Source organism: Ascaphus truei, unplaced genomic scaffold, assembly GCF_040206685.1.
Source record: "Ascaphus truei isolate aAscTru1 unplaced genomic scaffold, aAscTru1.hap1 HAP1_SCAFFOLD_512, whole genome shotgun sequence".
NCBI classification, from domain to species: domain Eukaryota; kingdom Metazoa; phylum Chordata; class Amphibia; order Anura; family Ascaphidae; genus Ascaphus; species Ascaphus truei.
Genome location: NW_027456843.1, coordinates 265,258 through 287,819, shown reverse-complemented (window position 1 = coordinate 287,819; position 22,562 = coordinate 265,258). Strand labels below are relative to the sequence as shown.

General features: G+C 56.0%; 2 protein-coding genes across 3 annotated transcripts in view; both read left to right on the top strand.

The window, feature by feature from the left end:
- The first annotated feature begins 2,754 nt into the window (after positions 1-2,754).
- Positions 2,755-9,441, top strand: LOC142485018 (thialysine N-epsilon-acetyltransferase-like). Its single transcript, XM_075584248.1, has 4 exons — positions 2,755-2,924; positions 3,018-3,119; positions 6,434-6,474; positions 9,197-9,441. Exons 1-4 carry the CDS (start codon positions 2,822-2,824, stop codon positions 9,365-9,367), a joined length of 417 nt encoding a protein of 138 aa, XP_075440363.1. The 5' UTR covers positions 2,755-2,821; the 3' UTR covers positions 9,368-9,441.
- A 4,430-nt stretch (positions 9,442-13,871) lies between these two features.
- The window catches only part of LOC142485017 (thialysine N-epsilon-acetyltransferase-like), a 28,877-nt gene continuing 20,186 nt past the window's right edge, over positions 13,872-22,562 (top strand). For both annotated transcript variants that reach the window (XM_075584246.1, XM_075584245.1), the window contains exons 1-2: positions 13,872-14,611; positions 19,610-19,661. In XM_075584246.1, coding sequence (XP_075440361.1) covers positions 14,546-14,611; positions 19,610-19,661 — 118 coding nt within the window. In that variant the 5' untranslated portion in view covers positions 13,872-14,545. The remainder of the gene's footprint in view (positions 14,612-19,609; positions 19,662-22,562) is intronic.

Below are 22,562 nucleotides of genomic sequence, written 5' to 3'. Positions count from 1 at the left end.
AGGAAGAGAGGGGACAGTGACAGAGAGGAGGAGGAGGAGAGGGGACGGTGACAGAGAGGAGAAGGAGGAGGAGAGGGGACAGTGACAGAGAGGAGGAAGAGAGGGGACAGTGACAGGGAGGAGGAGAGGGGACAGTGACAGAGAGGAGGAGAGGGGACAGTGACAGAGAGGAGGAGGAGAGGGGACGGTGACAGAGAGGAGGAGGAGAGGGGACGGTGACAGAGAGGAGGAGGAGAAGGGACAGTGACAGAGAGGAGGAGGAGAGGGGACAGTGACAGAGAGGAGGAGAGGGGACAGTGACAGAGAGGGGGAGGAGAGGGGACGGTGACAGAGAGGAGGAGGAGAGGGGACAGTGACAGAGAGGAGGAGAGGGGACAGTGACAGAGAAGGAGGAGGAGAGGGTACAGTGACAGAGAGGAGGAGGAGAGGGGACGGTGACAGAGAGGAGGAGGAGAGGGGACAGTGACAGAGAGGAGGAGGAGAGGGGACAGTGACAGAGAAGGAGGAGAGGGGACAGTGACAGAGAGGAGGAGAGGGGACAGTGACAGAGAGAAGGAGGAGAGGGGACAGTGACAGAGAGAAGGAGGAGAGGGGACAGTGACAGAGAGGAGGAGGAGAGGGGACAGTGACAGAGAGGAGGAGGAGAGGGGACAGAGAGGAGGAGAGGGGACAGAGAGGAGGGGGACAGTGACAGAGATGAGGAGAGGTGACAGAGAGGAGGGGGAGAGGGGACAGTGACAGAGAGGAGGGGGAGAGGGGACAGTGACAGAGAGGAGGAGGAGAGGGGACAGTGGCAGAGAGGAGGAGAGGGGACAGTGGCAGAGAGGTGACAGAGAGGAGGGGGAGAGGGGACAGTGACAGAGAGGAGGGGGAGAGGGGACAGTGACAGAGAGGAGGAGAGGTGACAGAGAGGAGGGGGAGAGGAGGATAGTTGACAGAGAGGAGGGGGGAGAGGTGACAGAGAGGAGGAGGAGGGGGAGAGGTGACAGAGAGGAGGAGGAGAGGGGACGGTGACAGAGAGGAGGAGGAGAGGGGACAGTGACAGAGAGGAGGAGAGGGGACAGTGACAGAGAGGAGGAGGAGGAGAGGGGACGGTGACAGAGAGGAGGAGAGGAGACAGTGACAGATTGGAGGAGGAGAGGGGACAGTGACAGAGAGGGGGCGGTGACAGAGAGAAGGAGGAGAGGGGACGGTGACAGAGAGGAGGAGAGGGGACAGTGACAGAGAGGAGGAAGAGAGGGGACAGTGACAGAGAGGAAGAGGGGACAGTGACAGAGAGAAGGAGGAGAGGGGACAGTGACAGAGAGGAGGAGGAGAGGGGACGGTGACAGAGAGGAGGAGGAGAGGGGACGGTGACAGAGAGGAGGAGGAGAGGGGACGGTGACAGAGGAGGAGAGGGGACAGTGACAGAGAGAAGGAGGAGAGGGGACAGTGACAGAGAGGAGGAGGAGAGGGGACAGCGACAGAGAGGAGAGGGGACAGCGACAGAGAGGAGGAGGAGGAGAGGGGACGGTGAGAGGGAGGAGAGGGGACGGTGACGGAGGAGGAGGAGGAGAGGGGACAGTGACAGAGAAGGAGGAGGAGAGGGGACAGTGACAGAGAGGAGGAGGAGAGGGGACAGTGACAGAGAGAGGGAGGAGAGGGGACAGTGACAGAGAGGAGGAGGAGAGGGGACAGTGACAGAGAGGAGGAGGAGAGGGGACAGTGACAGAGAGGAGGAGAGGGGACGGTGACAGAGAGGAGGAGGAGGAGGAGAGGGGACGGTGACAGAGAGGAGGAGGAGGAGGAGAGGGGACGGTGACAGAGAGGAGGAGGAGGAGAGGGGACAGTGACAGAGAGGAGGAGGAGAGGGGACAGTGACAGAGAGGAGGAGGAGAGGGGACAGTGACAGAGAGGAGGAGGAGATCGGACAGTGACAGAGAGGAGGAGGAGGAGAGGGGACGGTGACAGAGAGGAGGAGGAGAGGGGACGGTGACAGAGAGGAGGAGGAGAGGGGGCGGTGACAGAGGAGGAGAGGGGACGGTGAGAGAGAGGAGGAGGAGAGGGGACGGTGACGTAGGAGGAGGAGAGGGGACGGTGACAGAGGAGGAGGAGAGGGGACGGTGACAGAGGAGGAGGAAGAGAGGGGACAGTGACAGAGAGGAGGAGGAGGAGAGGGGACGGTGACAGAGAGGAGGAGGAGGAGAGGGGACAGTGACAGAGAGGAGGAAGAGAGGGGACAGTGACAGAGAGGAGGAGGAGGAGAGGGGACGGTGACAGAGAGGAGAAGGAGGAGGAGAGGGGACAGTGACAGAGAGGAGGAAGAGAGGGGACAGTGACAGGGAGGAGGAGAGGGGACAGTGACAGAGAGGAGGAGAGGGGACAGTGACAGAGAGGAGGAGGAGAGGGGACGGTGACAGAGGAGGAGGAGAGGGGACGGTGACAGAGAGGAGGAGGAGAAGGGACAGTGACAGAGAGGAGGAGGAGAGGGGACAGTGACAGAGAGGAGGAGAGGGGACAGTGACAGAGAGGGGGAGGAGAGGGGACGGTGACAGAGAGGAGGAGGAGAGGGGACAGTGACAGAGAGGAGGAGAGGGGACAGTGACAGAGAAGGAGGAGGAGAGGGTACAGTGACAGAGAGGAGGAGGAGAGGGGACGGTGACAGAGAGGAGGAGGAGAGGGGACAGTGACAGAGAAGGAGGAGGAGAGGGGACAGTGACAGAGAGGAGGAGGAGAGGGGACAGTGACAGAGAGAGGGAGGAGAGGGGACAGTGACAGAGAGGAGGAGGAGAGGGGACGGTGACAGAGAGGAGGAGGAGAGGGGACGGTGACAGAAGGTATAATGTCCCCTGTCTCCTTAGATTTGCTGCGGGACGGCTTTGGGGACAGTCCCTGGTTTCGCTGTTTGGTGGCAGAACAGCCAGACGAGGAGAGAAGTGACACAGGCGAGTGACCGAGGAACCGCGGCACATCATCTCTCTGTGTATCTACCGTCCTCAAAGGGTCGGGATCATTAAAGATGGCCTCTCTCCCTGCAGGGGGCCCCTTCGCTGGTTACGCTCTGTTTGCCAACAGTTACAGCAGCTGGACCGGGCGAACCGTGCACCTGCAGGATCTGTATGTGGCCCCCCACTTCAGAGGTTAGAACCCGCAGAGCGTCGCTCCCTCATCCCCTCTCCCTGCCAGAGACCCGCAGAGCGTCGCTCCCTCATCCCCTCTCCCTGCCAGAGACCCGCAGAGCGTCGCTCCCTCATCCCCTCTCCCTGCCAGAGAACCGCAGAGCGTCGCTCCCTCATCCCCTCTCCCTGCCAGAGAACCGCAGAGCGTCGCTCCCTCATCCCCTCTCCCTGCCAGAGACCCACAGAGCGTCGCTCCCTTATCCCCTCCCTGCCAGAGACCCACAGAGCGTCACTCCCTTATCCCCCTCTCCCTGCCAGAGACCCTAAGAGCGTCGCTCCCTCATCCCCTCTCCCTGCCAGAGACCCGCAGAGCGTCGCTCCCTCATCCCCTCTCCCTGCCAGAGACCCACAGAGCGTCACTCCCTTATCCCCCTCTCCCTGCCAGAGACCCGCAGAGCGTCGCTCCCTCATCCCCTCTCCCTGCCAGAGACCCGCAGAACGTCGCCCCCTCATCCCCTCTCCCTGCCAGAGACCCGCAGAGCGTCGCTCCCTCATCCCCTCTCCCTGCCAGAGACCCGCAGAGCGTCGCTCCCTTATCCCCTCTCCCTGCCAGAGACCCGCAGAGCGTCGCTCCCTTATCCCCTCTCCCTGCCAGAGACCCGCAGGGCGTCGCTCCCTTATCCCCTCTCCCTGCCAGAGACCCGCAGGGCGTCGCTCCCTTATCCCCTCTCCCTGCCAGAGACCCGCAGGGCGTCGCTCCCTTATCCCCTCTCCCTGCCAGAGACCCGCAGAGCGTCGCTCCCTTATCCCCTCTCCCTGCCAGAGACCCGCAGGGCGTCGCTCCCTTATCCCCTCTCCCTGCCAGAGACCCGCAGGGCGTCGCTCCCTTATCCCCTCTCCCTGCCAGAGACCCGCAGAGCGTCGCTCCCTCATCCCCTCTCCCTGCCAGAGACCCACAGAGCGTCACTCCCTTATCCCCCTCTCCCTGCCAGAGACCCGCAGAGCGTCGCTCCCTCATCCCCTCTCCCTGCCAGAGACCCGCAGAACGTCGCCCCCTCATCCCCTCTCCCTGCCAGAGACCCGCAGAGCGTCGCTCCCTCATCCCCTCTCCCTGCCAGAGACCCACAGAGCGTCACTCCCTTATCCCCCTCTCCCTGCCAGAGACCCGCAGAGCGTCGCTCCCTCATCCCCTCTCCCTGCCAGAGACCCGCAGAACGTCGCCCCCTCATCCCCTCTCCCTGCCAGAGACCCGCAGAGCGTCGCTCCCTCATCCCCTCTCCCTGCCAGAGACCCGCAGAGCGTCGCTCCCTTATCCCCTCTCCCTGCCAGAGACCCGCAGAGCGTCGCTCCCTTATCCCCTCTCCCTGCCAGAGACCCGCAGAGCGTCGCTCCCTTATCCCCTCTCCCTGCCAGAGACCCGCAGAGCGTCGCTCCCTTATCCCCTCCCCCTGCCACAGACCCGCAGAGCGTCGCTCCCTCATCCCCTCTCCCTGCCAGAGACCCGCAGAGCGTCGCTCCCTTATCCCCTCTCCCTGCCACAGACCCGCAGAGCGTCGCTCCCTTATCCCCTCCCCCTGCCACAGACCCGCAGAGCGTCGCTCCCTCATCCCCTCTCCCTGCCAGAGACCCGCAGAGCGTCGCTCCCTCATCCCTCTCCCTGCCAGAGACCCGCAGAGCGTCGCTCCCTCATCCCCTCTCCCTGCCAGAGACCCGCAGAGCGTCGCTCCCTCATCCCCTCTCCCTGCCAGAGACCCGCAGAGCGTCGCTCCCTTATCCCCTCTCCCTGCCAGAGACCCGCAGAGCGTCTCTCCCTTATCCCCTCTCCATGCCAGAGACCCGCAGAGCGTCGCTCCCTTATCCCCTCTCCATGCCAGAGACCCGCAGAGCGTCGCTCCCTTATCCCCTCTCCCTGCCAGAGACCCGCAGAACGTCGCCCCCTTATCCCCTCTCCCTGCCAGAGACCCGCAGAGCGTCGCTCCCTTATCCCCTCTCCATGCCAGAGACCCGCAGAGCGTCGCTCCCTTATCCCCTCTCCCTGCCAGAGACCCGCAGAGCGTCGCTCCCTTATCCCCTCTCCCTGCCAGAGACCCGCAGAGCGTCGCTCCCTCATCCCCTCTCCCTGCCAGAGACCCGCAGAGCGTCGCTCCCTTATCCCCTCTCCCTGCCAGAGACCCGCAGAGCGTCGCTCCCTTATCCCCTCTCCCTGCCAGAGACCCGCAGAGCGTCGCTCCCTCATCCCCTCTCCCTGCCAGTGACCCGCAGAGCGTCGCTCCCTCATCCCCTCTCCCTGCCAGTGACCCGCAGAGCGTCGCTCCCTCATCCCCTTTCCCTGCCAGAGACCCGCAGAGCGTCGCTCCCTCATCCCCTCTCCCTGCCAGAGACCCGCAGAGCGTCGCTCCCTCATCCCCTCTCCCTGCCAGAGACCCGCAGAGCGTCGCTCCCTCATCCCCTCTCCCTGCCAGAGACCCGCAGAACGTCGCCCCCTCATCCCCTCTCCCTGCCAGAGACCCGCAGAACGTCGCCCCCTTATCCCCTCTCCCTGCCAGAGACCCGCAGAGCGTCGCTCCCTCATCCCCTCTCCCTGCCAGAGACCCGCAGAGCGTCGCTCCCTTATCCCCTCTCCCTGCCAGAGACCCGCAGAGCGTCGCTCCCTTATCCCCTCTCCCTGCCAGAGACCCGCAGGGCGTCGCTCCCTTATCCCCTCTCCCTGCCAGAGACCCGCAGAGCGTCGCTCCCTCATCCCCTCTCCCTGCCAGAGACCCGCAGAGCGTCGCTCCCTCATCCCCTCTCCCTGCCAGAGACCCGCAGAGCGTCGCTCCCTTATCCCCTCTCCCTGCCAGAGACCCGCAGAGCGTCTCTCCCTTATCCCCTCTCCATGCCAGAGACCCGCAGAGCGTCGCTCCCTTATCCCCTCTCCATGCCAGAGACCCGCAGAGCGTCGCTCCCTTATCCCCTCTCCATGCCAGAGACCCGCAGAGCGGCGCTCCCTTATCCCCTCTCCCTCCCTTGTCCCCTCTCCCTCCCTTGTCCCCGCAGAGCGTCGCTCCCTTGTGCCCGCAGAGCGTCGCTCCCTTGTCCCCGCAGAGCGTCGCTCCCTTGTCCCCGCAGAGCGTCGCTCCCTTGTCCCCGCAGAGCGTCGCTCCCTTGTGCCCGCAGAGCGTCGCCCCCTTGTCCCCGCAGAGCGGCGCTCCCCTTGTCCCCGCAGAGCGGCGCTCCCTTGTCCCCTCTCCCTCCCTTGTCCCCGCAGAGCGTCGCTCCCTTGTCCCCGCAGAGCGGTGCTCCCTTGTCCCCGCAGAGCGTCGCTCCCTTGTCCCTGCTCTCTCTCTCTCACACAGGTAGAGGCCTTGGGAAGCAGCTTATGAGGAGAGTATCTCAGGTGAGATAAGGGGCCCGGACTATACCAAGAAATGTGAGGGTGGGGGGGGGGGGTGAGCTCCTCCTGTGTAGTTCGGACAATACCATTTAGTCAGGGTGGGGGTGTCACGAGAGCTTGCGACAGGCTGTAATTTACACCAAAAAACTATATATATAAATATATATATATACCTGGGTTTGAACTGGGACGAGACTTAGATATGATAAATAGAATTTATTCCTTGATAAAGGTGAACACAACAGATTATACAATAACAGGCAAAATATAGACACTTACGTAAAAGATGAAAATAATGAAAACAGTCCCATCTGGACTGGCAGTTTCATCCAGCAATCAGCCCAAGACATTGCATGGCGACCAAAAATGAAGACAAAGGATAGATGGGAAACAGCAGGTTATAAACCCTTTGTCCCTCTATCTGTAACATTAAGACCCTGGGATTGGTTTGCAATTATCTCCAGCCAATCTTTGGTGGGGGAACACATTTTAGGACAGGCCCCCCTGCTAGCTGGCACATCTGCAGTAGAACTCTGGGGGGTCTCAGACTTAACCAAAAGTTCATATTTACTGCAAATCATTGCATAACTTCCGCTCCGTAATACACACAGTCCGGTGAGATATATTACTGCATTCTGGGACACCTGACGCTCGTAGGAAGACCAAAAATTACATTGTAATATGAACATTAATAGAGATATTAATATCTGGCATTTAGCAGCAGTTACATATTCAATGTTTAGACTTCCCAAGATTGGCTTACTCTCGCCAATACACTTATGTAATTCTTAGCCGGTTCAGCCAAGGACATCTCATAGTATCCTTATATTTAATAAAGTTACTCACTTTTGATACCCTGTTGGGGAATACCTTTTGCTGGAAGGTGTGAATAACAAACCCTTCCCTTCCTTTTGCCTGCTTCCCGCATAAACAATTCCCCTGGGAAGCCAGGCTCCAATCTGGCCTTCAGTTCACACCTCCCTGTTGATATGCACTGGGAGAGAGGAAGCGTGCATAGGCAAGTGACTAGACTCAGATGAGGCAAACCATTTGGTTTCTGGACATTTCTACAAACTGCAAAAAGTCACTTTATCAAAAATATATGTCCCCCATCTGCATCTATCATGTGGGGTGCTAAAACCTTCTCTTCTCTAAGACCCCAGCTCAGAATACCTCGCTGGCAGGCAAGACAGGTCAAAATATTCCCCCCCTTTCCCCTCATGTTCCAGACATCACTTACACTCTGACACAGGCAGTTGCAGGCCCATGAGGCAAAGGGAATACACAGATAACGCATTAACTAGCCCACTGGGCTTACACAATTAACCCCTGATGACCCAGTGTGTGTGTTATGCAGGTACTGATTAACCCAGACATTACAATGGAACAGGGAAGAATACATTTACAGGTTATAACAAGGGTAAAATCACATTTCTGGGCCTCAGCCCAGTTAACCCCTTGTCTCCCTGGCGACGTTAGAGGGGGGCCCTTGGGGGGTAACCCCGTTAACCCCGGGCCAAACCCTCCCTACCGCCACAGGGGGAAAGCTAAAGTCTAGGTATGGAAGATACCAAGTTAAAAGCTGGGGAGGGGCAGGGCCTGGGGCTGCAGCAGGTTGGAAGAGCATGGGTCATACCAAGGAAGAGGTTGTGAGGGGGGAGACCAAGTTCCACCCAACACTGAGTTTATAAGGAGGGGGGTAGGTAACTGGGTCCTGATATTAAGTGTATGGGGGGGGGGGGGGGGGGGGGGTCAGGAATACTGGATTATACTATTGAGTTTATGGAGGAATCGGCAAAAAGCCTGGGCCATACTAATAAGTGTGTGCGGATGGGGAGGTGGGGTTAGGAAGGCACTAGACCATACCATTGCGTGTTTTGGGGCAGGTAGACACTGGGGCTTTTCAATAAGCCTTCGGGGGGGGGGGGGGGGGCAGGAAGAGCCTAAGCCATATAACTGGGAATATAGGAGGGGAGTTGAGGAAGATACTGGGCCATACCATTGAGTGTATGGGGTTGGGGGGGCCTCACAAAGACACTGGGCCATACCATTAAGTGTATGGGGGACGGGAGCTTCACAAAGACGCTGGGCCATACCATTAAGTGTATGGGGGACGGGAGCTTCACAAAGACACTGGGCCATACCATTAAGTGTATGGGGGACGGGAGCTTCACAAAGACGCTGGGCCATACCATTAAGTGTATGGGGGACGGGAGCTTCACAAAGACGCTGGGCCATACCATTAAGTGTATGGGGGACGGGAGCTTCACAAAGACGCTGGGCCATACCATTAAGTGTATGGGGGACGGGAGCTTCACAAAGACGCTGGGCCATACCATTAAGTGTATGGGGGACGGGAGCTTCACAAAGACGCTGGGCCATACCATTGAGTGTATGGGGGACGGGAGCTTCACAAAGACGCTGGGCCATACCATTAAGTGTATGGGGGACGGGAGCTTCACAAAGACGCTGGGCCATACCATTAAGTGTATGGGGGACGGGAGCTTCACAAAGACGCTGGGCCATATCCTTGAGTGTATGAGGGGTTGCCTCACGAGGACACTGAGACATACCATTGAGTGTATGGAGCAGGGGTGCTCACAAATACAAAAGGATATACAATTGAGTGTAGGAGAGGGTAAATAAACACTGGGCCATTTAAAACCCCAAAGCTGTGTGTGGGTCCTAAATACCGTCTTTTGCCCCCCCTCCTTCTCTTATTCAGGAGGGCCTGAAGTTGGGCTGCACCCACATGCACCTTACAGTCCTGAAGTGGAACAGTCCGGCCCTTCAGTTGTACATGTCCATGGGGGCCCAGAATCTCACCCAGGAGCCTGGATACCAAGTGCTCAGCTTCGATGAGGAGGCCGTCAGGAGGATGGGGCAGGAAAACTGACCCCAATAACCTCCCCCACCCTCTACCCACCGCAACTGCCCACATTGGGCAGGAGCCTCTACTGCCCCACCAACGGCCCCCTGCAAAAACGGGCAGGAGCCAGGAGGGGGGCTTCTCTTGTTCTACATATTGATCTTTGTGTTCCTTTCCACCGCTTCCTGTGTGAGGAAGGGACATGTGGCCTCAACGAAGATGGCGGCCGGCCATCTTCCCCCTGTACATAATCGGGAGAAAGGGGGCAGGACGTGGGGTGGTGCCATGACCACAGAGGGTGTTGGGGGTGGAAGAGGGTCAGGGTAAGCTAGGGAGTGGGGTGCAGCCTCCAGGACGGGATATATTGAACTCTGGGGGGCTGAAAGTCCCATTTAGTTGGGATTTTGTGGTGGAGGTGTTCCCAAAATGTGACCGGCGTGGTCAAGTGGTATGCTGTCCTCGGATAAGACACAGATGGCGGGCTCGGGGCAGTATTGGGGGGGATAGGATGACATGATTGGCGGGCTTTGGGAGGGTATTGGGGGGACAGGACATGCGGGGTGCAATCAGTTTTTCGTGTTTTGTGGTTATCGATAAATTCTGCGGCCATCGAACCATACTCAAGTTGTCAGTGTGTTTCTTGGGGGGGGGGGGGGGTCAGGTCCGAGGGAGGAGTTCACGCTGGGGGAATAGTGTGTGTGTGTGTGTATCAGAAAGGGGGAATTACAGCACAGCTATACAATAAAAGAAAAAATATAGTGAATAGTAAATGCAGTATAAAATTCAAAAGGATCCAGGAACAAGCCCAACGCGTTTCGTCGCTTAGAATTACGACTTCATCAGTGGAAGTTGAACCCCTGATGAAGTCATAATTCTAAGCGACGTAGGGCTCGTTCCTGGATTCTCTGGACTCTCGCCTGTGGCGTCATCACGCTCGGGCAGGCAGGACCTGTGGGACCCTGGCTGTGGTGTGGAGGAATTGGTCAATTGTAGCAGTTACACCTCCCGATCCCCAGGCCGGAAACGGACACACCACCTCGGCATACCCAGGAGTCTGTGTTCCCGGATCTGTTCACGGTTTACATATCCAGCTGATGGGCCCCTGAGATTGTCCTCCCTCGCGCTTTTACCTCCGGCGTTTTCTGATGAAGTCAGCGGTTTGCTGACGAAAGGGCTATTTGCGTTGACTACGCAGCCTTGGCATGAGACGCCACAGCCGATTCCTGACTGCACTGAGATTCCCTTTCAACACGGACGCCTAATACCGGGCCGGTTTGGGTGCGACAATATGGACATACAGGAGGACTTGGTTCCAAATTGGATGTCGGCAAACCAAGATTGAGGTCCGTGGGAGCCCCGTTGTTGCTGCAGACTTCAAATACTTTCTGGACAAGCTACCCGCCTACCTGAACAAGCTCCTCACCCCTACCACATGCAGCACCTATCTGAGATCTGACTCCAAAAGACTGTTCATGGTCCCAAGTTTCAACAAAGTATCCGGCCGTTCCTCCTTCTCTTACCGTGCACCCCAAAACTGGAACAACCTACCGGAGTCTCTCACATCCACCACCAGTCTAAGTTCTTTCATAACTAAAGCTGTCTCACATTTTAATTATAATATTATAGGCTTATGTAACAGTTACAGATAATATATATTATAGGCGTGTGTAACAGTTACAGATAATATATATTATAGGCGTATGTAACAGTTACAGGTAATATATATTATAGGCGTATGTAACAGTTACAGATAATATATATTATAGGCGTATGTAACAGTTAGTGATAATATATATTATAGGCGTATGTAACAGTTACAGATAATATATATTATAGGCGTGTGTAACAGTTACAGGTAATATATATTATAGGCGTGTGTAACAGTTACAGATAATATATATTATAGGCGTATGTAACAGTTACAGGTAATATATATTATAGGCGTATGTAACAGTTACAGATAATATATATTATAGGCGTATGTAACAGTTACAGGTAATATATATTATAGGCGTATGTAACAGTTACAGATAATATATATTATAGGCGTATGTAACAGTTACAGATAATATATATTATAGGCGTATGTAACAGTTAGTGATAATATATATTATAGGCGTATGTAACAGTTACAGATAATATATATTATAGGCGTATGTAACAGTTACAGATAATATATATTATAGGCGTATGTCACAGTTACAGATAATATATATTATAGGCGTATGTAACAGTTAGTGATAATATATATTATAGGCGTATGTAACAGTTACAGATAATATATATTATAGGCGTATGTAACAGTTACAGATAATATATATTATAGGCGTATGTAACAGTTACAGATAATATATATTATAGGCGTATGTAACAGTTACAGGTAATATATATTATAGGCGTGTGTAACAGTTACAGATAATATATATTATAGGCGTGTGTAACATTTACAGATAGTATATATTATAGGCGTATGTAACAGTTACAGGTAATATATATTATAGGCGTATGTAACAGTTACAGATAATATATATTATAGGCGTATGTAACAGTTACAGGTAATATATATTATAGGCGTATGTAACAGTTACAGATAATATATATTATAGGCGTATGTAACAGTTACACATAATATATATTATAGGCGTATGTAACAGTTACAGATAATATATATTATAGGCGTATGTAACAGTTACAGATAATATATATTATAGGCGTGTGTAACAGTTACAGGTAATATATATTATAGGCGTATGTAACAGTTACAGACCAGATTAAAATGTGAGACAGCTTTAGTTTTGAAAGAACTTAAACTGGTGGTGGATGTGAGAGTCTCTGGTAGGTTGTTCCAGTTTTGGGGTGCACGGTAAGAGAAGGAGGAGCGGCCGGATACTTTGTTGAACCTTGGGACCATGAACAGTCTCTTGGAGTCTGATCTCAGGTGATAGTTGCTGCATGTGGTAGGGGTGAGGAGCATGTTCAGATAGGCGGGTAGCTTGCCCAGAAAGTATTTGAAGATAAGATAGGAAAGGTGAACTTTGCGCCTAGACTCTAGTGATGGACAAACTAGTTCTTTGAGCATTTCGCAGTGATGTGTGTTGTAGTTGCATTGGAGAACAAAACGGCAAATTGAATTGTAGAGGGTGTCAAGTTTGCTAAGGTGGGTTTGAGGTGCCGAGCCATATACTATGTCTCCATAGTCGATAATTGGCATTAGCATCTGCTGTGCGATACACTTTCTGACCAGGAGACTTAGGGAGGATTTGTTCCTGTAAAGTACCCCTAGTTTGGCATAGGATTTGGATGTCGGGGTATCAATGTGCATCCCGAATGTTAAGTGGGAGTCAAACCATAAGCCCAGGTATTTAAAACTAGTGACAGGTGTTAGGGTGGTGTTAGCGTTGGTTCTAATCAGGAGCTCAGTCACTGGAGGATTTAGAAATGTAGCCCTGGTCCCAAATGCCATTGTTACAGTCTTGTCAGTGTTTAAAAACAGTTTTTGGGGGGAAATCCAAAAAGTCAGACTGAAGTATGTGTTGAAGGTCAGAGAGGCTATGGCTGTGTGCATATAGGATTGTGTCATCTGCATACATGTGTATTGAGGCTTCCTTACAAGCTGTGGGAAGATCATTAATGAACACTGAGAAGAGTAGGGGCCCAGAACAGAGCCTTGCGGGACACCACAGGTGATATCCGGGGGTTGGAGTTAGAGCCTGAGATGGACACATGTTGGGATCTTCCTGATAGGTAGGACTGAAACTAGTTTAAAGCATGCTTCCCTATTCCAGAGCTCTGGAGTTTGTTAAGCAGGATAGCATGTATATACTCTGTGCACACACACACACTGCTCTGACACACGCTGTGCATACTCACACACAATACTCTGCACACACACACACACACACAATACTCTGCACACACACACACAATACTCTGCACACACACACACTGCTCTGACACACACTCTGCATACTCACACACACAATACTCTGCACACATACAAGTTGCTCTGAAGCACGCATACTCACACACACTTACACTTCTCTGCGCTCACACAATGCTCTGCACACATAATGCTCTGCACACACAATGCTTTGCACACACGCACACACAATGCTCTGTACACACACAATGCTCTGTACACACACAATGCTCTGCACACACGCACACATAATGCTCTGCACACACAATGCTTTGCACACACGCACACACAATGCTCTGTACACACACAATGCTCTGCACACACGCACACATAATGCTCTGCACACACAATGCTTTGCACACACGCACACACAATGCTCTGTACACACACAATGCGCTGCACACACGCACACACAATGCTCTGCACACACGCACACACAATGCTCTGCACACACGCACACATGATGCTCTGCAGGACCCTGAAAGAGTTAACATCCCAGGAGCCGTTGCATTACTGACTGCTTTGCACACACAGGGGGGCGAGGCGGAGCCTGGGGGTGGAGAGGGGGGGGTCAAAGTCTGCAGGGTTTAGCTGTGAGGGAGTCTGGGGGAGGGGAGCGTCTGTGCAGAGCGTGGTGTGTGTGTGCGAAGCATAGTGTGGATGTGTGTGCGAGCATAGTGTGTGTGGAGCGTATGTGTGTGTGCACGCGCAGAGCGTAGTGTGTGCGGAGCGTAGTGTGTGTGTATAGAGTGTAGTGTGTGTGCACGCGCAGAGCGTAGTGTGTGGGTGTGCGCAGAACGTAGTGTTTGGGTGTGTGCAGAGCGTAGTGTGTGTGTGTGCGTGTGTGTGTGCGCAGAGCATAGTGTGTGTGCGGAGCGTAATGTGTGGGTGGGGAGAGTAGTGTGTGTGTGTGTGCGCAGAGCATAGTGTGTGTTCAGAGCGTAGTGTGTGTGCGTGTGTGCGCAGAGCATAGTGTAGGGTGTGTGCGTGTGTGTGTGCAGAGCGTAGGGTGTGTGCGTGTGTGTGTGCAGAGCGTAGTGTGTGGAGCGTAGTGTGTGCGTGTGTGTGTGCAGAGCGTAGTGTGCGGAGCGTAGTGTGTGCGCGGAGCGTGGTGTGTGCGCGGAGCGTAGTGTGTGCGCGGAGCGGTGTGTGCGCGGAGCGTAGTGTGTGCGCGGAGCGTAGTGTGTGCGCGGAGCGTAGTGTGTGCGCGGAGCGTGGTGTGTGCGCGGAGCGTGGTGTGTGCGCGGAGCGTGGTGTGTGTGCGGAGCGTAGTGTGTGTGCGGAGCATGGCGGGATGCAGGGTCCGAGCAGCAGAGCCTGGAGACTGCGGAGAGATCATTCGCATGATAAAGGTACGGAGCAATAAATCTATATATAAATATATATGCACGCACTCGCACACGTGTGTATATAGGTGTGTATATAGGTATGTATATATGTGCACGCACTCGCACACGTGTATATATAGGTATGTATATATGTGCACGCATTCGCACACGTGTATATATAGGTATGTATATATGTGCACGCACTCGCACACGTGTATATATAGGTATGTATATATGTGCACGCACTCGCACACGTGTATATATAGGTATGTATATATGTGCACGCACTCGCACACGTGTATATATAGGTATGTATATATGTGCACACCCTCGCACACGTGTGTATATATAGGTATGTATATATGTGCACGCACTCGCACACGTGTATATATAGGTGTGTATATATGTGCACGCACTCGCACACGTGTATATATAGGTGTGTATATATGTGCACGCACTCGCACACGTGTGTGTATATATAGGTGTGTATATATGTGCACGCACTCGCACACGTGTATATACAAGCATAATGTGCCCACTCACCCACCGCGCCACCACCAGGCATTACCGTGCCACTGACCCCACGTCAGCCACGAGATGGGCCACAGGTACTCCAAGCACAATGTACCTACTCACCCACCACGCCACGACCAGGCATTACTGTGCCACTGACCCCACGTCAGCCACGAGATGGGCCACGGGTACTACAAGCACAATGTACCCACCGCGCCACCATCAGGCATTACCGTGCCACTGACCCCACGTCAGCCACGAGATGGGCCACGGGTACTCCAAGCACAATGTACCTACTCACCCACCACGCCACCACCAGGCATTACTGTGCCACTGACCCCACGCCAGCCACGAGATGGGCCACGGGTACTACAAGCACAATGTACCCACCGCGCCACTATCAGGCATTACCGTGCCACTGACCCCGCGTCAGCCACGAGATGTGCCATGGGTACTCCAAGCACAATGTGCCCACTCACCCACCGCGCCACCACCAGGCATTACCGTGCCACTAACCCCGCGTCAGCCACGAGATGGGCCACGATTACTCCAAGCACAATGTGCCCACTCACCCACCGCGCCACCACCAGGCATTACCATGCCACTGACCCCGCATCAGCCACGAGATGGGCCACGGGTACTACAAGCACAATGTATTCACCGCGCCACCACCAGGCATTACCGGGCCACTAACCCCGCGTCAGCTACGAGACGGGCCACGGGTACTCCAAGCACAATGTGCCCACTCACCCACCGCGCCACCACCAGGCATTACCGTGCCACTGACCCCGCATCAGCCACGAGATGGGCCACGGGTACTCCAAGCACAATGTACCTACTCACCCACCACGCCACCACCAGGCATTACTGTGCCACTGACCCCACGTCAGCCACGAGATGGGCCACGGGTACTACAAGCACAATGTACCCACCGCGCCACCATCAGGCATTACCGTGCCACTGACCCCGCGTCAGCCACGAGATGGGCCACGGGTACTCCAAGCACAATGTGCCCACTCACCCACCGCGCCACCACCAGGCATTACCATGCCACTGACCCCGCATCAGCCACGAGATGGGCCACGGGTACTACAAGCACAATGTACGCACCGCGCCACCATCAGGCATTACCGTGCCACTGACCCCGCGTCAGCCACGAGACGGGCCACGGGTACTCCAAGCACAATGTGCCCACTCACCCACCGCGCCACCACCAGGCATTACCGTGCCACTGACCCCGCATCAGCCACGAGATGGGCCACAGGTACTCCAAGCACAATGTACCTACTCACCCACCACGCCACCACCAGGCATTACTGTGCCACTGACCCCACGTCAGCCACGAGATGGGCCACGGGTACTACAAGCACAATGTACCCACCGCGCCACCATCAGGCATTACCGTGCCACTGACCCCACGTCAGCCACGAGATGGGCCATGGGTACTCCAAGCACAATGTGCCACTCACACACCGCACCACCACCAGGCATTACCGTGCCACTAACCCCGCGTCAGCCACGAGATGGGCCACGGGTACTCCAAGCACAATGTGCCCACTCACACACCGCGCCACCACCAGGCATTACGATGCCACTGACCCCGCATCAGCCACGAGATGGGCCACGGGTACTACAAGCACAATGTACCCACCGCGCCACCACCAGGCATTACCGTGCCACTGACCCCGCATCAGCCACGAGATGGGCCACGGGTACTACAAGCACAATGTGCCCACTCACCCACCGCGCCACCACCAGGCATTACCGTGCCACTGACCCCGCATCAGCCACGAGATGGGCCACAGGTACTCCAAGCACAATGTACCTACTCACCCACCACGCCACCACCAGGCATTACTGTGCCACTGACCCCACGTCAGCCACGAGATGGGCCACGGGTACTACAAGCACAATGTACCCACCGCGCCACCATCAGGCATTACCGTGCCACTGACCCCACGTCAGCCACGAGATGGGCCATGGGTACTCCAAGCACAATGTGCCACTCACACACCGCGCCACCACCAGGCATTACCGTGCCACTAACCCCGCGTCAGCCACGAGATGGGCCACGGGTACTCCAAGCACAATGTGCCCACTCACACACCGCGCCACCACCAGGCATTACGATGCCACTGACCCCGCATCAGCCACGAGACGGGCCACGGGTACTACAAGCACAATGTACCCACCGCGCCACCACCAGGCATTACCGTGCCACTGACCCCGCATCAGCCACGAGACGGGCCACGGGTACTACAAGCACAATGTGCCCACCGCGCCACCACCAGGCATTACCGTGCCACTGACCCCGCATCAGCCACGAGATGGGCCACGGGTACTACAAGCACAATGTGCCCACTCACCCACCGCGCCACCACCAGGCATTACCGTGCCACTGACCCCGCATCAGCCACGAGATGGGCCACGGGTACTACAAGCACAATGTGCCCACTCACCCACCGCGCCACCACCAGGCATTACCGTGCCACTGACCCCGCATCAGCCACGAGATGGGCCACGGGTACTACAAGCACAATGTGCCCACTCACCCACCGCGCCACCACCAGGCATTACCGTGCCACTAACCCCCCCAACCAGCCCCCACCAGCGGGGCTATTTACCCCCTTAAACTAGCCCAGACCGCCAGACCCGCAAGCGCCGTCCCACGCCCGATATGAAGGACCATTACCGGAGCGACGCCGGGAGAATCACCGCGCAGGTGGATCTACATTACCCCCACTTCTCTCCGCCCCCCCCCCCACTTCTCTCCGCCCCCGCTCCCCCCCCACTTCTCTCCGCTCCCCCCCCACTTCTCTCCGCTCCCCCCCCACTTCTCTCCGCCCCCCCCACTTCTCTCCGCCCCCCCCCCCCACTTCTCTCCGCCCCCGCTCCCCCCCACTTCTCTCCGCCCCCCCCCCCCACTTCTCTCCGCCCCCCCCCCCACTTCTCTCCGCCCCCCCCACTTCTCTCCGCCCCCCCCCCCCCACTTCTCTCCGCCCCCGCTCCCCCCCGCTAAATTCCATGTTGTGTTTGCTTTGAAAGTGACAGCACAAAACGCGCCCTCTCTCTTCCCATTGGTCAGAGCAGGGTCATGTGACCCTGCTCCGCGCTCAGAACTCAAACGGAGCTGTCTCTCCAAGCAGCAAGCTTGGGGAGAGCATACGTGCACACACGCGCGCATGCGCGCTCCGCGTGAGCAGGGACTTAGAAATATAAATAGCCAGAAGCAACCTCTTCAAACACAGCGCGGTCAGGGCGCTCAGCGCGGTCAGGGCGCTCAGCGCGGTCAGGGCGCTCAGCGGCACAGGGGCTCAGCCTAACGCTAAGGGGAGCGTCCCTGTATACGGGGGGCCTTCCATACAGCACACAAGCTATTAGTGATGAGGTCTAGCTGGGACCTGAAAGGGGGATACTCTGGCCTAGTCCAGCGGAGGACTTCTCCCTGGACCTTACCTATCCCCTTGCTGTCCTGCCCCTGACTGACCAACTGCCCTAACTGTCCTAACTGTTAGAAATGCAGCAGCCCTATTGGTTGTCTGCAGCCGCTGAGGCCCACCCACACAGCTGCCCCCCTCACACAGCCTGGAGGTAAGAGGGAGACCTGGCTATATATATATATGTATATATATCAAATAATATATATCATACACTTCATCAGTCTGGGTCTCTCTTTGGGAATTCCCTTCCGGCGAAAGACAAACGCCGTTTCCGTCGCTGTAGCCCTTTACAGTTATTTTCCCCGCAGGGTTACGAGTGGCGACGTTCATTGGGACTTGCGCGTGCGCTCGTCTCCTCGGTAGACTTCCCAGTAGGTCTCTCCAAATCCATAGCAAGGCGTTGAAAGGGGACCTCGTTTATGGGCTGAGGTACCAGTGGGCTACAGAATCCCGGGAAAGGGGTAACGTGACGGCACAATGCTGACCTGTTGTGACCGCAGTTTTGTTGGCTTGACCCAATGGTTTGCCACCAAAGTGCCCGTGCCCCCTCCCCGTGCCCGTGCCCCCTCCCCGTGCCTCCTCCCCGTGCCCCCTCCCCGTGCCCGTGCCCCCTCCCCGTGCCCGTGCCCCCTCCCCGTGCCCCCTCCCCGTGCCCCCTCCCCGTGCCCAATCCCCGTGCCCGTGCCCCCTCCCCGTGCCCCCTCCCCGTGCCCCCTCCCCGTGCCCGTGCCCCCTCCCCGTGCCCGTGCCCCCTCCCCGTGCCCGTGCCCCCTCCCCGTGCCCGTGCCCCCTCCCCGAACCTAACGACGCCTTAACCCAATGTCCTTCTACCTCTTACAGTAGACACACCTTGCACAACCAACCAAGCAGCCACCGTTCTTCTTACACCCCTCCCAATACATGGGCTCAATAATCAGGGGCAGGTGTGGTGTTCACAGCTCCCCAATGGTCTTATAGTGTGTGTGTGTGTGTGTGTGTGTGCGTGCGTGCGTGCGTGCGTGTGTGTGTGTGTGTGTGTATATATATATTTACGTATCCATAGCAGTGTATATATCTCTGTATATTCCAGGAGTTAGCTGAATATGAGAAGTTACTGGATCAAGTGAAGATCACGGCAGAGGGTAAGACTGTGTGGGTGTGTGGGTGTGTGTGTGTGGGTGTGGGTGTGTGTGTGCGCGTTAGGTGAGGGTGTGTGTGCGCATTAGGTGTGGGTGTGTGTGCGCGTTAGGTGTGGGTGTGGGTGTGTGTCCGCATTAGGTGTGGGTGTGTGGGTGTGTGTGCGCGTTAGGTGTGGGTGTGTGTGTGCGCATTAGGTGTGGGTGTGTGGGGGTGTGTGCGCATTAGGTGTGGGTGTGTGGGTGTGTGGGTGTGTGTGGGTGTGTGGGTGTGTGGGTGTGTGTGCGCATTAGGTGTGGGTGTGTGGGTGTGTGTGCGCATTAGGTGTGGGTGTGTGGGTGTGTGTGGGTGTGTGGGTGTGTGGGTGTGTGGGTGTGTGGGTGTGTGTGCGCATTAGGTGTGGGTGTGTGGGTGTGTGTGCGCATTAGGTGTGGGTGTGTGGGTGTGTGTGCGCATTAGGTGTGGGTGTGTGTGTGTGTGGGTGTGTGGGTGTGTGGGTGTGTGGGTGTGTGTGCGCATTAGGTGTGGGTGTGTGGGTGTGTGGGTGTGTGTGGGTGTGTGGGTGTGTGGGTGTGTGTGGGTGTGTGGGTGTGTGGGTGTGTGTGCGCATTAGGTGTGGGTGTGTGGGTGTGTGTGGGTGTGTGGGTGTGTGGGTGTGTGGGTGTGTGTGCGCATTAGGTGTGGGTGTGTGGGTGTGTGTGGGTGTGTGGGTGTGTGGGTGTGTGGGTGTGTGGGTGTGTGTGCGCATTAGGTGTGGGTGTGTGGGTGTGTGGGTGTGTGTGGGTGTGTGGGTGTGTGGGTGTGTGGGTGTGTGGGTGTGTGGGTGTGTGTGCGCATTAGGTGTGGGTGTGTGGGTGTGTGTGGGTGTGTGGGTGTGTGGGTGTGTGGGTGTGTGGGTGTGTGTGCGCATTAGGTGTGGGTGTGTGGGTGTGTGTGGGTGTGTGGGTGTGTGGGTGTGTGGGTGTGTGTGCGCATTAGGTGTGGGTGTGTGGGTGTGTGGGTGTGTGGGTGTGTGGGTGTGTGGGTGTGTGGGTGTGTGGGTGTGTGGGTGTGTGTGCGCATTAGGTGTGGGTGTGTGGGTGTGTGGGTGTGTGTGGGTGTGTGGGTGTGTGGGTGTGTGGGTGTGTGTGCGCATTAGGTGTGGGTGTGTGGGTGTGTGTGCGCGTTAGGTGTGGGTGTGTGTGTGCGCATTAGGTGTGGGTGTGTGGGGGTGTGTGCGCATTAGGTGTGGGTGTGTGGGTGTGTGGGTGTGTGTGGGTGTGTGGGTGTGTGGGTGTGTGTGCGCATTAGGTGTGGGTGTGTGGGTGTGTGTGCGCGTTAGGTGTGGGTGTGTGTGTGCGCATTAGGTGTGGGTGTGTGGGGGTGTGTGCGCATTAGGTGTGGGTGTGTGGGTGTGTGTGGGTGTGTGGGTGTGTGGGTGTGTGGGTGTGTGTGCGCATTAGGTGTGGGTGTGTGGGTGTGTGGGTGTGTGTGGGTGTGTGGGTGTGTGGGTGTGTGGGTGTGTGGGTGTGTGGGTGTGTGGGTGTGTGGGTGTGTGGGTGTGTGGGTGTGTGGGTGTGTGTGCGCATTAGGTGTGGGTGTGTGGGTGTGTGGGTGTGTGGGTGTGTGGGTGTGTGGGTGTGTGGGTGTGTGGGTGTGTGTGCGCATTAGGTGTGGGTGTGTGGGTGTGTGGGTGTGTGTGGGTGTGTGGGTGTGTGGGTGTGTGGGTGTGTGTGCGCGTTAGGTGTGGGTGTGTGGGTGTGTGTGCGCATTAGGTGTGGGTGTGTGTGCGCATTAGGTGTGGGTGTGTGGGTGTGTGGGTGTGTGTGGGTGTGTGGGTGTGTGGGTGTGTGTGCGCGTTAGGTGTGGGTGTGTGGGTGTGTGTGCGCATTAGGTGTGGGTGTGTGTGCGCATTAGGTGTGGGTGTGTGTTTATATAAAGCCACAGTGGACGTAATTATATAAGCGCGCTCCCCTGCTGGTATATAAAACTCCCAGGTATATATAAAGAATGGTATAGTGTATATAAGCGCAGGACAGACAAAGTTTCCACTTTGGGCCCTGAGGACAGGTAACGTCTCTACACCCCCTATGGCATACAAAGGTCGTGAGCGGCGTACAAAGGTCGTGAGCGGCGTACAAAGGTCGTGAGCGGCGTACAAAGGTCGTGAGCGGCGGTGCAGCTGCCTCGGAAAAAACTTATGACCAGTACGGCAACAATCTAGGTACAAAAATGTATTGAAGGCACAATTTAAAAACGGTAGGAGAACACGCTTACGCGTTTCGCGTGGTCACCCGCGCTTTAATAAAGCGCACCGCCTCTCACGACCTTTGTATGCTGAAACCCCTGGTAGGATCACGCCGACAGCAGCCGGATCTCCACATGGTCATCAGTGAGTAACCCCATCGTTATATATCGCTCAATTTACGTGACTTTCATTACCATTTAGTTCCCGCAGCCATTGGACACCCATATAAGACGTACCTATTATAGGCTATTGGGAGTCTACAGACAGTGGCGTTTAAGGGACCTTCACAGGGGTATATATCACAGGGGTATATCACGGGGGTATACCACGGAGGTATACCACGGGGGTATACCACGGGGGTATACCACGGAGGTATATCACAGACTTTGTGGATTTTGGAGCTCTGAGTTCAATAAGCTGTTTTGTTTGGAAAAATGATGACGATTCAAATGCTTTAATCTGCATATCCAACACTTGGACCTTTCCTGGCTAGCATCGCTAGGGGTTAAAATCCTCTAGTACCCCCCTATAGGAACTTCCTTCAAGGAATCCACAGTATAAACATTACAAAGTGCGGGGGAAATAACCCTCAGTCTTCATTGTACCAGAATAAAGAGTCCAGGCAAATAGTGCTCAGCTGGAAGACCCTCGCAGACACAACACTGAGTCAATCTGGGGG